Here is a 13,364-nt window from a genome sequence, read left to right on the forward strand (position 1 = left end):
GTACTGAGGTAGGTATTATTTATAAGGCCACAAAGTTAGTTCATATAATCCACAGCAGCTCTGTACTGCTGGGTTTCACGTATTACAACTCCGTATAATGTTCAAATGTCCAAGATTAACCAAATTCATCAAATTTGTTCAGACTAGTTTCTTCATACAGCTTTGACTTGTAAGCCGACTGTTTATATTAAAATCTCATTAGTTCAATTTATTGCTGATCAGCTTCCTGTTTTTGTCATGATTCTAAGAGCTGAAACAACCTGGTCCTTCTGAATCGCTGCACTACAGTTTGTCCTCTTGCCTTCCTCTGTGGTGGTTAATATGTGAAATGGTGAAATACCAAATTATTCTTTAAGATGAAGGGGTTAAGGATTTGTTGGGTGCTCTTAGATTAATACCTCTTACAGTGTGTATTATGTCAAACCCAGTTTCTGGGACACAAACAAGAAATGCTGGGAATACTCAGCAGGTCTGGCAGCTTCTGGAGAGAGAAGCAGAGTTAATGTTTCAGGTCAGTGACCCTTCATCAGAACTGGTCCCAGTTTGGGATGTTGGTACCATAAATCTATCTGTCGTCCTTGTTTCTGATGTCTCTTGGTAGCAGAAAGTTTGCTTTTGTTGTGAGGAACTTATCTTACATACACATGATTTACTGAATTATCTGCCTATCTTCAGCTCATAGGAGTTGTAAATCTGAACTCCTGTAAGTTGTTTGACACCTTTCAATCATTTTCTTCTATCCAGCTGCGACTCCCTCAACTGACTTTTGTGCCAAAAACCCTGCTTTAAGCAAGCATTGGAATGACAAAACAGATTGTCAACTTGATTTAAACTAGTTTTTGTGATCCATTTATTACAGGGATTCCTTCATTTGGTGACTGCTTCAAACTGGCATATGTCTTAATTGCTTGAGGGAAAAGGTCAGGGTGCACAACTTTTTTTTTGCTGGACTGCAGTAAGACAGCACCTTCCAAGCCAGTGACCTCTACTCTAGAAGTATAAGGGCAGCAGGTGCATAGAAGCACTTCGATCTGCAGATTCCCCTCCAAGTTGCATGCCATCCTGTCTTGGAAATATGTCGCTGTTGTGGCAAAATCCTGGAACTCCCTCCCTGACGGCACTGAAAGGATTTTCACCACACGGATTGCAGTTCAAGAAGGTGACTCAGCACCTTTTCGAGGGTCGTTGGGGATGGGCAATAAATGCTGGCCTTGCTAGTGACTCTCATCCCATGAGCGAACACAAAAATTAGGCACTTCCAACGTTGGGTCTCCTAATGAGACACATCTTGGAACACTGGGGTCAACATGCTGTTTTCCAAAGATTGGTGCATTGTTCCATCCCCACAGTTTGATCGTTGTGGAAATGCTGTCACATTGGGCTGGGTTTCAGTCAACAGTGCAGTGGTGGTGCTGGCCGCTGGCATAGAATCTAAGTACATATTTACCTACCTAAATTCCCATGACAAGAATTTGTTTGAAAGAAGGAGGATTCCCTCCTAGCATCAGCCTCAGCAAGGCCCAGCAGTGTTGTGTCGTGTGGGTGAAAACAGCAGGCAGTTTTGGGCATAGCTTCCAGTCACTACACAACAAAAACTGTATAAACCAAGCTGTTGCAGTGGAAAGGCAATGGAAAAAAGGATGATAGATTTGACATGATTCATCTTGCAAAATTAATAATTTTTAAACTTTTAAAAAGTCAGTAATTCTAATCGACTATTTTCATAAATATTTTGAGGACGTCAAAAGTCATTTTATTAAGTGATTTACGTTGAAACATTTTTAAGAAGTCTGAAATCATGCTGGTCATAGATTTTACTTTTTAACAAGATTTCAAACTTTTAAGAGGTTTTCATGTTGACCTTTTTAACAAGATTTATCTGATTTGTTTAAAAAAGGGATCTACGTTAAAACAATTAAGTCTGAAAAACCTGAACATTTCAAGAGATTAATGTTCTTAAATCATTTACTTGAATTCATTTTAACAATTAAAAGATCTTTTCTGGTGTGGGCCGCCTCAAATGTTCCAAGTCAGAGGACGCTCTTTAATGCCTGGAAATACCAGGTGTAAATCTTTTAAGCATGAATAATTTGGAATTAGTGAGCAATTAGCTCAAATTCACTGGTTCCATACCTGCTGTTTAAATCTGGAGCTCACCGATAGAAGTAGCGAGCCTTGGGAGTAGCATTGATTGGTCCACTACAACTTTGGATTTACACGTTTATATTGTGCCCACTGGAAGTTGCTGGACTGCTCAACGTTCAATGATGGAAACGCTTTGCAATTATTGGCGCTGCAGAATCCAGGCCATTATGCCTCTGTGACACAAAGGAACTACTGTTTTACTCCTTCCTTTTGAGGCATTTAACTACCAGGTCGCTGATCATGAACGCTTACCTCACCTTGGACTTTAACCTATTTACCCTTTTCTCTCTTTCTCTATTTTGTCTTTAACCATTTTGGGAATTGTGTAAAGATATTTTATTTTAATCTACAAGAAAATCTGTCATTTGTCTACTTATTTCACCTGAAAGACACTCTGGATAATTGGGGGGTGATAAAGAATCATTTTTAACAAAACATGATGTTGGTCAGTTGAGAGGTGTACAGTGGGAACCATCCACACCCCTTTCCACCTGTCTAGTTTAGTTTAGATTAGAGATACAGCACTGAAACAGGCCCTTCGGCCCACCGAGACTGTGCCGACCATCAACCACCCATTTATACTAATCCTACACTAATTCCATATTCCTACCACATCCCCACCTGTCCCTATATTGCCCTACCACCTACCTGTACTAGTGGCAATTTATAATGGCCAATTAACCTATCAACCAGCAAGTCTTTGGCATGTGGGAGGAAACCGGAGCACCTGGAGGAAACCCACGCAGACACAGGGAGAACTTGCAAACTCCACACAGGCACTACCCAGAATTGAACCCGGGTCGCTGGAGCTGTGAGGCTGCGGTGCTAACCACTGCACCACTGTGCCGCCCATTGTCCATATGGGTCAACATCTGTAGGTATGGATTCTTCCATTTGGACTCATGACCTTTGGTATACTGTTTACTTAACAGGTAAGTTGTGGGAGAGTCATAACTTATGATCAAAGCCAACTCATTCTGCTCAAAATTCTCATTGTTTACAAATCCCTTTGTAGTTCTATCCCACTCTACATCTGCAGACTCTTCCACAAACACAATACACACCCTGTGCATAACTGGTCACATTTACATCTCCCACCTTCTTCCTCAGTCTTGGCTCCATACTCCAATGTCTAATTAGACCAAAAGCCACTGGAAGCAAAGGTAGATTATAGGCTTTTTTAAAAAAAAAGGAACAGTGCTTGATGTGCACTTGCGATAAGAAGCGGAGTCATCTGACTCCACACTTGAACTCCTCTTTCTGATTTACATACATGATCTGGATCTTTTCAGCAAATTGATTTAAAAGAATAGCTGGATTTGCAGAAGTAGTTAGGCTGGCTATATATTTGGGCAGATGAATGGTAAATATAAAGTTTTGTAATAGCTTTCAATGTGGCATAATTATAAGCTGATAGAATGTTGGGCTATACCAGCCAGGTCTGAATGCTGATTATGATAAAGCAGAGATTCTCAATTATATATTTTGGACGTTGTCCTACTTACTGAGGTTCAGATGGAGGTATTATAGGGTCAGTGGAAACCAAAGGCTTGACTTTTTTTGCAATAACTTTATTGTGATAAGATGTTGAGATAGATGGAGTTGAAGGTCAAGAACTTTGAAAGGCCAAAGGTATGCTGTTGTGGTACTTGAAACCAACTACTAAGTTGGTGGATGCATAAACCAAGATACTTAGAGGTGTGGACATTAACTAAGCTGTTTGGGGTAAATGTATGTGGATCTATTGGAATTATACTTGGATAGCTTTAACTTGAGAGAGAATGCATTCTACATTTTAACACTTGAATCAAATAAATACCACTTTCTGAGGTTCACCTTAAAATTTAGCAACAATCCATTTCTATGGAAAGTTGAAAAAGTTTGTTTTTTAACTTAATTTGAATTTGACATTTCACAGCATTCAAAATGTCTGTGGTTCAACATGTTAGGATGAAGAGGTTTTGCTCTGCAGTGGAATTCATTGCTGACCGTGGGAGTGGTTTGCATGGGATATCTCATGGGGAAGTGCCCCTGTCCCAGTGATGGTATCGCACATGGAAGACTTCCTTAACGGTGTTTTGTAGTGACATCTGTTGCAATGGCTGTGTTCCACTTTGGGTTTTATTTCTGTTCCTTCCTCTCCTCCAGCTTTAATTTAGCCTATTCTCTGAAAGGAAATAAGTGATGAACAGTCTTTACTGTGTCATGGTGTCAACAGTAGTTCAGTTGGGAATGCTCTCGCCTTTTGAGCCAGAAGGTTGTTGGTTCAAATTCCACTCCAGAGACTTGACCGCAAAATCCAGGCTGACACTCTAGAGCAGTACTGAAGGGTTGCTGTCTTTCAGATGAGGCATTCAGCTGAGGCCCTTCTGCTCTCGGGTGATGTAAAAGATCCCTGGTTGCTATTCGAAGAGCAGGGGAGTTCTCCCTCCCACACTGTCAATGTCAATATTTAACCTTCAACCAACATCAATAAGACACATTATCTAGTCATTATACCTGTGTTGTTTCCTTGCATTATACAGTTCACACTTCAGGTCCCATCTCAAAGTTCTGAATTTGATTCTAAAGTGCTTTGGGATGTCTTGAGGTCATGAAAGGCTCTATATAAATCAAGTCTTGTTACGCTTAACCACAGAAACTGTGAAGAGAATAGATTTTCTCAAATTTGGTGATCATATGGCTAATCCTGGCTGTTGTAGCCCTTTTTCATCTAATCGTCAGATTTCTCAACAATTGTGTTGGTAGCATGCTTGCCTCTGAGTCAGGAGGTTGCGGGTTCAGGTACTGCTCCAGACATTCCACTGCAGTGCTAAGGGAGTGCTGCACTGTCAGAAGTGTGGTCTTTCGGATGAGTTGTTAAACTGAGGCCCTGTTTGCCACCTCAGGTGGACATAAAAGATCCCACGGCACTATTTTGAAGAAGAGCAGGGGAATCATCCCTGGTGTCCTGTCAGCATCTCTCCTTCAATCAGTGTCACAAACTGAGTATCTGGTCATTATCACTATTTGTGGGAGCTTACTATGTGTAAATTGGCACCACATTTCCTTTAATACAATAATGACCGCAATTCAAAAAATACTTCATTGGCTGTCAAGCATTTTGGGATGTCCTGTGGTCATGAAAACTTCTATATAAATGCAAGCCTGTCTTAAACGGTGGTGTTTTCCTTGAACTTGTTATAATTACTATTTTTGCCATTGTAAAACATTCTAAATTTCCTCTGCAATTTGCCTCGTATAAAAAAAAAATGGTATAAAGAGAAGTGGCAAATGGATTTCTATCTGGAGAAATTTGGGGAGGGCAAACAAAGCAAGAGGATACACAGTAAATGGTAGAATACTGAAGTGTAGGGAAGCAGGGAGCTTGGAGTGAATGTACACAGATCCCTGCAGGTAGCAAGACAGGTAGATAAGGTAGTCAAGAAGGCATTCAGGATATTGTCCTTTTATTAGCTGAAGCATAGAGTGTAAGAGCTGGAAGATTATGCTGGAACTGTATAAAACACTAGGTAGACTACAGCTAGAGTACTGCATACATTTTCAGTCACTGAATTACAGGAAAGCTGTGATCGCAGTCGAGAGGAGATTTAAGAGGATGCTGCCAGGACTGGAAAATTTTAGCTATGAGAAAAGATTGGATAGATTGGGCAGAGGAGGCAAAGGGGAGACTTAATTGAAGTGTACAAAGTTCAGTGGCTGAGAGTGGATAGCAAGGACCAATTTCTGTTGTCAATAACCAGCATAGATTTAAAGTAACTGGCAGAAGGATTAGAGGGAAGTTGAGATGTTTTCACTAAGTGGTGGGGATCTGGACCTCACTGCCTGAAAGGGTGAAAGAGGCAGACACCCTCATCGTATTTAAAAAAAAACACTTGGATACGCACTTGAAGTGCTGTAACCTACAGGGCTACGAACCAAAAGCTGGGAAGTGGGATTAGGCTGGATAGTTCTTTCACCCTGCATGGACACAATGGGCTGAATGTCTGTCTGCCTTCTGTGCCTTAAATGTCTATGATAGGATTAATTAGGCTGTGGATTTCCCCCTTGCTGTTGGGTGGGGTTTGCCTTTCAACTGATGAAGTGATCCTCTGTCATGGAACACTGTATGCCTGCCTTGGATCATAGCTGATGGATTGAAAGGCCTTTGGTTGTGATTTCAGTCTGGGGTGCTGTGCTAATGCTATACTATCAAGTGCTATTGAGCTGCCTGGAAAGATTAAGCGGCAATAAAAGTTCTGACTCTCTAATATGTGCACTTTCTGCTTTATTTCTAGGTGGGGCTTGTATACATGTTTAATTTGATCGTTGGAACAGGAGCGTTGACTATGCCACAAGCCTTTGCTGTTGCTGGCTGGGGTGTGAGCCTTGCTCTCATTATCTTCCTGGCATTTATGAGGTATTGTATACAAAAATATTAACAGTTTTAGTAGAGGATGTTAGGTCAGCTGTCATCTTTACCGAAAATAATAAAACTGCAATGGCATAGCAATATTTGGAAGATTTGTCAAAACTTTCTGATTCCATATATCAATTTTAGGGAATAGTGGTGTCCAAGGATTTAGATTTAAAGATACAGCACTAAAACAGGCCCTTCGGCCCACCGAGTCTGTGCCGACCATTAATCACCCATTTATACCAATCCTACACTAATCCCATATTCCTACCACATCCTCACCTGTCCCTATATTTCCCTACCACCTAACTATACTCGGGGCAATTTATAATTGCCAATTTACCTATCAACCTGCAAGTTTTTTGGCTGTGGGAGGAAACCGGAGCACCCGGAGAAAACCCACGCAGACACGGAGAACTTGCAAACTCCACACAGGCAGTACCCAGAACTGAACCCGGGTAGCTGGAGCTGTGAGGCTGCGATGCTAACCACTGCGCCACTTTTTAATTTTTAAGCTTTTTTTTTGTGTACAGCTCTTGTTTTATTTTTTCCAGACAGCTAAAAGATGCATGATGTGACAGTAAGGGTATCCTGTCTAGTCCAGTGTGTCTCTTCACCTTGCTTTCACTTCTCTGCCCACCACTGAGTAATCTGGTGGAGCTTTCACATCAATAGTTGCAAAATATGTTGCATGTGGAAATTACAGTATAAATGGATTTGACCGTGAAGTGGATTTGCGGAAAGAGAAGGGATTGAACTGTGAGAGAAAGTTTATCGTGCGGTTGGTGGTGTCAAGGTTGCGAATTGGGTTTTGCTTCGTTTTCCCAAAATGATTTGTTTGGATAGTTGATTTAAAGTAATGGCGTTTAAAAAAAAAACAGAAAATTATGATTAACCTAAAAAATGAGTATAGGTCAGGGAGGGCATTTGGTATGTCTGATTGGTCCCTTAACACATCTCATTTAGCATTGTGTGAAGAAGTGCTTCCTCACAAAAGCCCTGAAATTTATTTATTATACACATATATTAATATATGTATTTATGAAATGGCAGAAATATTACTTAGTCTCCTTGATAAATACAGAGGCAAACATGGACATGGCAATTAAAGAAATCAAAAAAAGATGATCTAGAAAGGTGAGGGGATGGGGAAGATAATTAATAAACTATTCAAACATGGGGAGGATAAAACCCTTGGTCTGGCTGAATTGCATCCACACATTGAAAAGAGTTAGGCAAGAGATAGCAGAGTCGCTGTTGCATATATGTATGGATTTTCAAAAGGCCTTTTATAAGGTACTGCATAGCAGACTCTTGACTAAGGCCACAGCATATGGAATCAAGGGGCAAGTAGCAGAATGGATAGCAAGCTGGCTACGGAACATGGGGGGGTTAAAGCTAGTTACTTAGACTGGCAAAAAGTGGGAAGTAGTGTTCCACAAGGATCGTTACTAGGATCAATGCTGTCACTATTTACTTTAGAATCATAGAGTTTATGGCACAGAAAGAGGCCATTTGGCCCATCATTTCTGTGCTGGTTGAAAACTAACTACCCAGTCTAATTCCAACTTCCAGCATTTGGTCTGTAGCCCTGCAGATTACGGCACTTGAGGTGTATAGCCAGACTCCTTTTGAATGAGATGAGGGTTTCTGCCTCAACTACCCTTTCAGGCAGTGAGTTCCAGACCATCACCACCCTCTGGGTGAAAACATTTTTCCTCATCTCCCCTCTAATATTTCTACCAATCACTTTAAATCTATGCCCCTAGTCACTGACCACTCTGCTAAGGTAAATAGGCCCTTCACCTCCACTCTATCCAGGCCCCTCATAATTTTGTACATTTCAATCAGATCGCCCCTCAGCCTTCTCTGCTCCAGGAAGAACAACCCCAGCCTATCCAATCTTTCCTCATAGCTGCTTTTTTCCAGTCCTGACAACATAGAACCATAGAAAAATTATGGCACAGAAGGAGGCCATTCAACCCGTCTTGTCTGTGCCGGCCTAAAAAACTAGCCGCCCAATCTAATCCCAACTTCCAGCACCTGGTCCATAACCTTGCTCTTCAGGTGCATGTCCAGGTACCTTTTAAAAGAATTGAGTGTTTCTGCCTCCACCACTGTTCCTGGTAGTAAATTCGCCCTCTGGATGAAAAAGTTTTTCCTCCTGTCCCCTCTAGTCCTTCTACCAGTCACCTTAAATCTGTACCCCCTGGTAATTGACCTCTCCGCTAGGGGAAACAGGTTCTTCCTGTCTACTCTATCTAGGTCTCTTGTAATTTTGTACACCTCAATTAAGTCACCCCTCAGCCTCCTCTATTCTAAGGAAAACACCCCTAGCCGATCTAATCTTTCCTCATAACTGCAACTTTCAAGCCCTGGCAACCTTCTTGTAAATCTCCTCTGTACTCTCTCTAGTGCAATTACATGCTTTCTGTAATGAGGTGACCAGAGCTGCACGCAGTACTCCAGTTGAGTTATACTGTTCCAGCATAACCTCCCTGCTCTTGTCTTCTATGTCTCAGCTAATAAAGGAAAGGATTCCATATGCCGCCTTAACCACCTTATTGACCTTCAGGGATCCATGGACATTCACTCCAAGTCCCTCGCTTCCTCTACACTTCAGTATTTTCCCATTAATCTTGTATTCCTTTGCATTGTTTGACCTCCCCAAATGCATCACCTCGCACTTCTCCAGGTTGAATTCCATTTGTCCCTTTTCTGCCCATCTGATCAGACCATCAATATCTTCCTGCAGTCTACAGCTAACCTCCTCACTATCTACCAAGCAGGCAATCTTTAACTGTTTGGATTCAGGACCCATCACCTTCAAGGGCAATTTGGGATGGGCACCAAATGCTCGCCTTGTCAGCGACACATGTCCCATGAAATAATTTTTTTTTTTAAAGCGGAAGTACAATTTCACAATTTGCAGATGCCACCAAATGGGGGTGGGGTGGTATAGTTAGTATAGAGGAGGATTGCAACAAAATACAGGAAGCCATTAAACTTGCAGAATGGCAAATTAACTTCAATTATAGATAACTGTGAGGTGGTGCATTTTGTTGGAAGAATGAGACCGTGGATTGCTTGTAAGATGCGTCTAAATGGGATTGGGGTACAGATACAAAGGTTTGTAAGACCAAAAACAAAATAAACTAAGCATTGGAGTTCATTTTCTGGAAGGATAGAATTGGAAAAACAGAAGTTATATTAAACTTGTATAGAACACTTGGAATATTTATTTTATTTCGAGATACAGCACTGAAACAGGCCCTTCGGCCCAACGAGTCTGCTGACCAACAACCACCCATTTATACTAATCCTACATTAATCCCATATTCTCTACCACATCCCCACCATTCTCCTACCACCTACCTATACTAGGGGCAATTTACAATGGCCAATTTACCTATTAACCTGCAAGTCTTTGGCTGTGGGAGGAAACTGGAGCACCCGGAGGAAACCCATGCCGTCACAGGGAGAACTTGCAAACTCCGCACAGGCAGTACCTAGAACTGAACCCGGGTCGCTGGAGCTGTGCTAACCACTGCACCACTGTGTCACCCCTAAACCCATGCCCCAGAGCACTCACCTGTGCCTTTGGATTACTAGTCTGGTGACATTGCCACTACACCACCACCTCCCCTTATAAACTGTGAACAGTTTGAATTAAACATATAAGAAACAGGAGCTGGAGTAGGCCTTTCAGCCCTTCGAGCCTGCTTTGCCATTCAATACGATCATGACTGATCTACCTCAATTCTACCTTCCTGCACTGTCCCCATTTCCTTTGATTCCCTCAGTATCCAAAAATCTATCAATCTCTGTCTTGAATGCGCTCAACAGCAGAACATTTGCAGCCCCTCTGGGGTAGTAAATCGCAATGATCCTCAAGCCTTTTGACTGAAGACTTTTCTCCTAATCTCAATCCTGAATGGCTCCTTATTCTGAAACTGTGACCCTGTATGCTAGACTGTCCAATTCGGGGAAACTTCCTCCCAGCATCTACCCCCTCAAGTCCCCAAAGAATTTTCTGTTTCAATGAGATCGCTTCTCACTCTTCTAAATTCTATAGCATATCTACCCAGTCAACTCGATCTCTGCTCAGGACAATCCTCTAATCCCAGGAAACACTCTAACCTTCATTGTACTCTCCCAAAGGTAAATATATCCTTCCTTGAATAAGGGGAACAAAATTGTATGCAGTATGCCAGGTGTGGTCTCACCAAAGTCCTATTCAATTACAGTCAGACGACTTGTATGCCAATCCCTTGTAATAAAGAGTAACATACCATTTGTTTTTCTATTTGCTTGTTGTACCTGCATGTTAACTTTGTGTTCCATGTACAAGGACACCCAGGTCCCTCTGAATACCAGCATATCTCGGTCTCTTACCATTTAAAAGAAATTCAGCTTTTCTACTTTTCCTACCAAAGTGGATAACTTGGCACTTCCCTACATTATTGCATCTGCCAAGTTCTTTCCCACTTACTTAATCTGTCTATATCCCTTTTGCAGCCTCAATGCTGCATCCCCACAGCTTACTTTCCCACCTAATTTTGTGTTGTCAGCAAACTTGGATGCATTACTTGGTCCACTCGTCTTGAGTCATTCATATCGATTTTAAATAGCTGAGGCCCAAGCACTTATCGTTATGGTACCCTACTAGTTACAGCCTGATAACCCAAAAATTACCTGTTTATTCCCTTTATTTTCTGCCCATTAACCAATCCTTAATCTTTTGAATATATATTTTTTCCATTCATGGCTTGTGGGTATCACTGGGTAGGCCAGCATTTAATGCCCGTCCCTAGTTACTCTTGAATATTATACCCAATCCCATGAGCCCTAATTTGTATAATAACCTCCTTTATTGAATACTTTTTGAAAATCCAAATGCATGACATCCACTGGACTCCCCCTTATCCATCCTAGTTACATTTTCAAAAACCTCTAATAGATTTGTCAGACACAATTTCCTTTTCATAAATCCATAATGACTTTCCAGCTGTCCTCTCGGCACATCCTTAAATTCTAGCATTTTGTCTACTGCTCATGTCTGGTTAACTGGCCTATAGTTCCCTGTTGGCCTTCCTTTCTTTAATAGCAGGGTTTTACTTGCTACAGTCCAATTCATGGGGACTATTGTAGAATCTAGGGAATTCTGGAAGAGAAAACAATTTACTAGGATGACGAGTATAGCTTGTGTTCCATCAGGAAATGGTGAACAGGCTGAGGTTCTTTTCTCTGAAGACTGATTTGATAGAGATTATGAAAGGGTTTAGACGTTTCCGCTATTGGAAACCAAAGGTAGATATAAGATAGTCACTAATAAATGTAATCGGGAGTTCAGGAGGAACTTCTTTAAGGTTAGAATGTGAAACTTGACTCTACTACAAAGAGTAGTTGAGGAAAATAGCTGGATAAAAGGAATGGAAGATTGTGCTGATGAGGTTAGATGAAGAAGGATGAGAGGAGGTTCATGTCGTGCATGGGCCAATTAGGCCAAATAGCCTGTTTCTGTGCTGTACATTGTCATTTTATGTAATTCTCTTGCATCTGTGGCCTGATTATCCACCTGCCCACTGGTGGAATAGTTTCTCTCTATCAATTCAATCAAAACCCCTCATAATTTTGAGCACCTCTCTTTAAATATCCCTTAACCACATTTTCTCAAAGACATCAGCTTCACTCATGTCTATACATAACTGAATTTCCTCAGCCCTGGTACCGTTCTGGGAAATCTCATTTGCACCTTCTCTGTGCTTTCCTCTTCAGTTGCTCGTAAGAGCCTCCCGTTTTTTAACTTCAATGAGAAATGAGCAATATGACTAGGGGGAGAAGTACATGAGGTGGTTTCTCGTTGCCTTCCTCGTGTGCTTTAGAGGAAACCAAAGTCCTCTTCCCGCAGGATCCTCCGCCTGTAAGCAACCGTTGTCTCTCGAGGTTCTAGCTCTTCCACCATCACCACCAAAAATTTGCTGGTTCCACCATTGGCCGTGGCTTGTAATCCTGAGCATGGACCCCTTACCTGGGCCTGGAGCAACTCGGAAAAAGGGCAGTGAAGTCTGAAATGACCCTGCTACCCTAATGTTTTAGCTGCTGAGTTAATAATGATTGTAGTGTGTTTTATAGCTGCCTGCTTAGATGCTTTTATAGATGCAGCAGTAGGTTTATACCAGTAGATGGCAGTATAGTAATGAATTCTTCTCGTATCCTACTTTTAGTGTGTGTGGAGTTGGATTGGGTGCAATTAAAGACGAGCCTTCGTTTAACTTGCTCCAATTTGCACATCTCTTGCTATATATCAAGTTAATGGAGCATCATCCCACTTCCTTTTTCTTCCAATATGTAACCTACATGAATATAGTAGCCCAGTGCTTCTGGCACTGGACTAGTGACCCAGAGGTCAAGAATTCCAAACCCAATATGGCAATTCATGAAACTCCATTCATTTAATCTAATTTGGAAGCTGCTGTTTTAAAAATCCATAATGTTCTTCAGGGAAGGGAAACGTTAACCCAATCTGGTCTGATCAATGTGGCTTCATTCCCACATTCAAGACAACTAGGAATGGGTGACAACTTGTATTTTTTATAGCACCTTTACTAATAAAACGTCCCAAAGTGCATCAGAGGCATTATAAAGCAAAATCACACTGCACCATATGAGATATTTGGGCAGATGACCAAAAGCTTGGTCAAGAGGTATATTTTAAAGTGTCTTAAAGGAGGAAAGTGAAGTAGAGAAGTGCAGGGAGGGAATTCCAGACCTTGGGCCTAGGCAGCTGAAGGCACAGCCACCAAAGGTGGAGCAATTAAAT

At 41.5% G+C, this 13,364-nt stretch overlaps 1 protein-coding gene across 1 annotated transcript in view; it reads left to right on the top strand.

The window, feature by feature from the left end:
• The window catches only part of tmem104 (transmembrane protein 104), a 246,945-nt gene that overhangs the window by 7,690 nt on the left and 225,891 nt on the right, over positions 1 to 13,364 (top strand). Inside the window, exon 2 of the mRNA XM_068057817.1 lies at positions 6,423 to 6,544. Within this exon, the coding sequence (XP_067913918.1) occupies positions 6,423 to 6,544 (122 nt within the window). The remainder of the gene's footprint in view (positions 1 to 6,422; positions 6,545 to 13,364) is intronic.

This window comes from Heterodontus francisci, chromosome 26 (genome assembly GCF_036365525.1).
Source record: "Heterodontus francisci isolate sHetFra1 chromosome 26, sHetFra1.hap1, whole genome shotgun sequence".
In the NCBI taxonomy this organism is placed as follows: Eukaryota; Metazoa; Chordata; class Chondrichthyes; order Heterodontiformes; family Heterodontidae; genus Heterodontus; species Heterodontus francisci.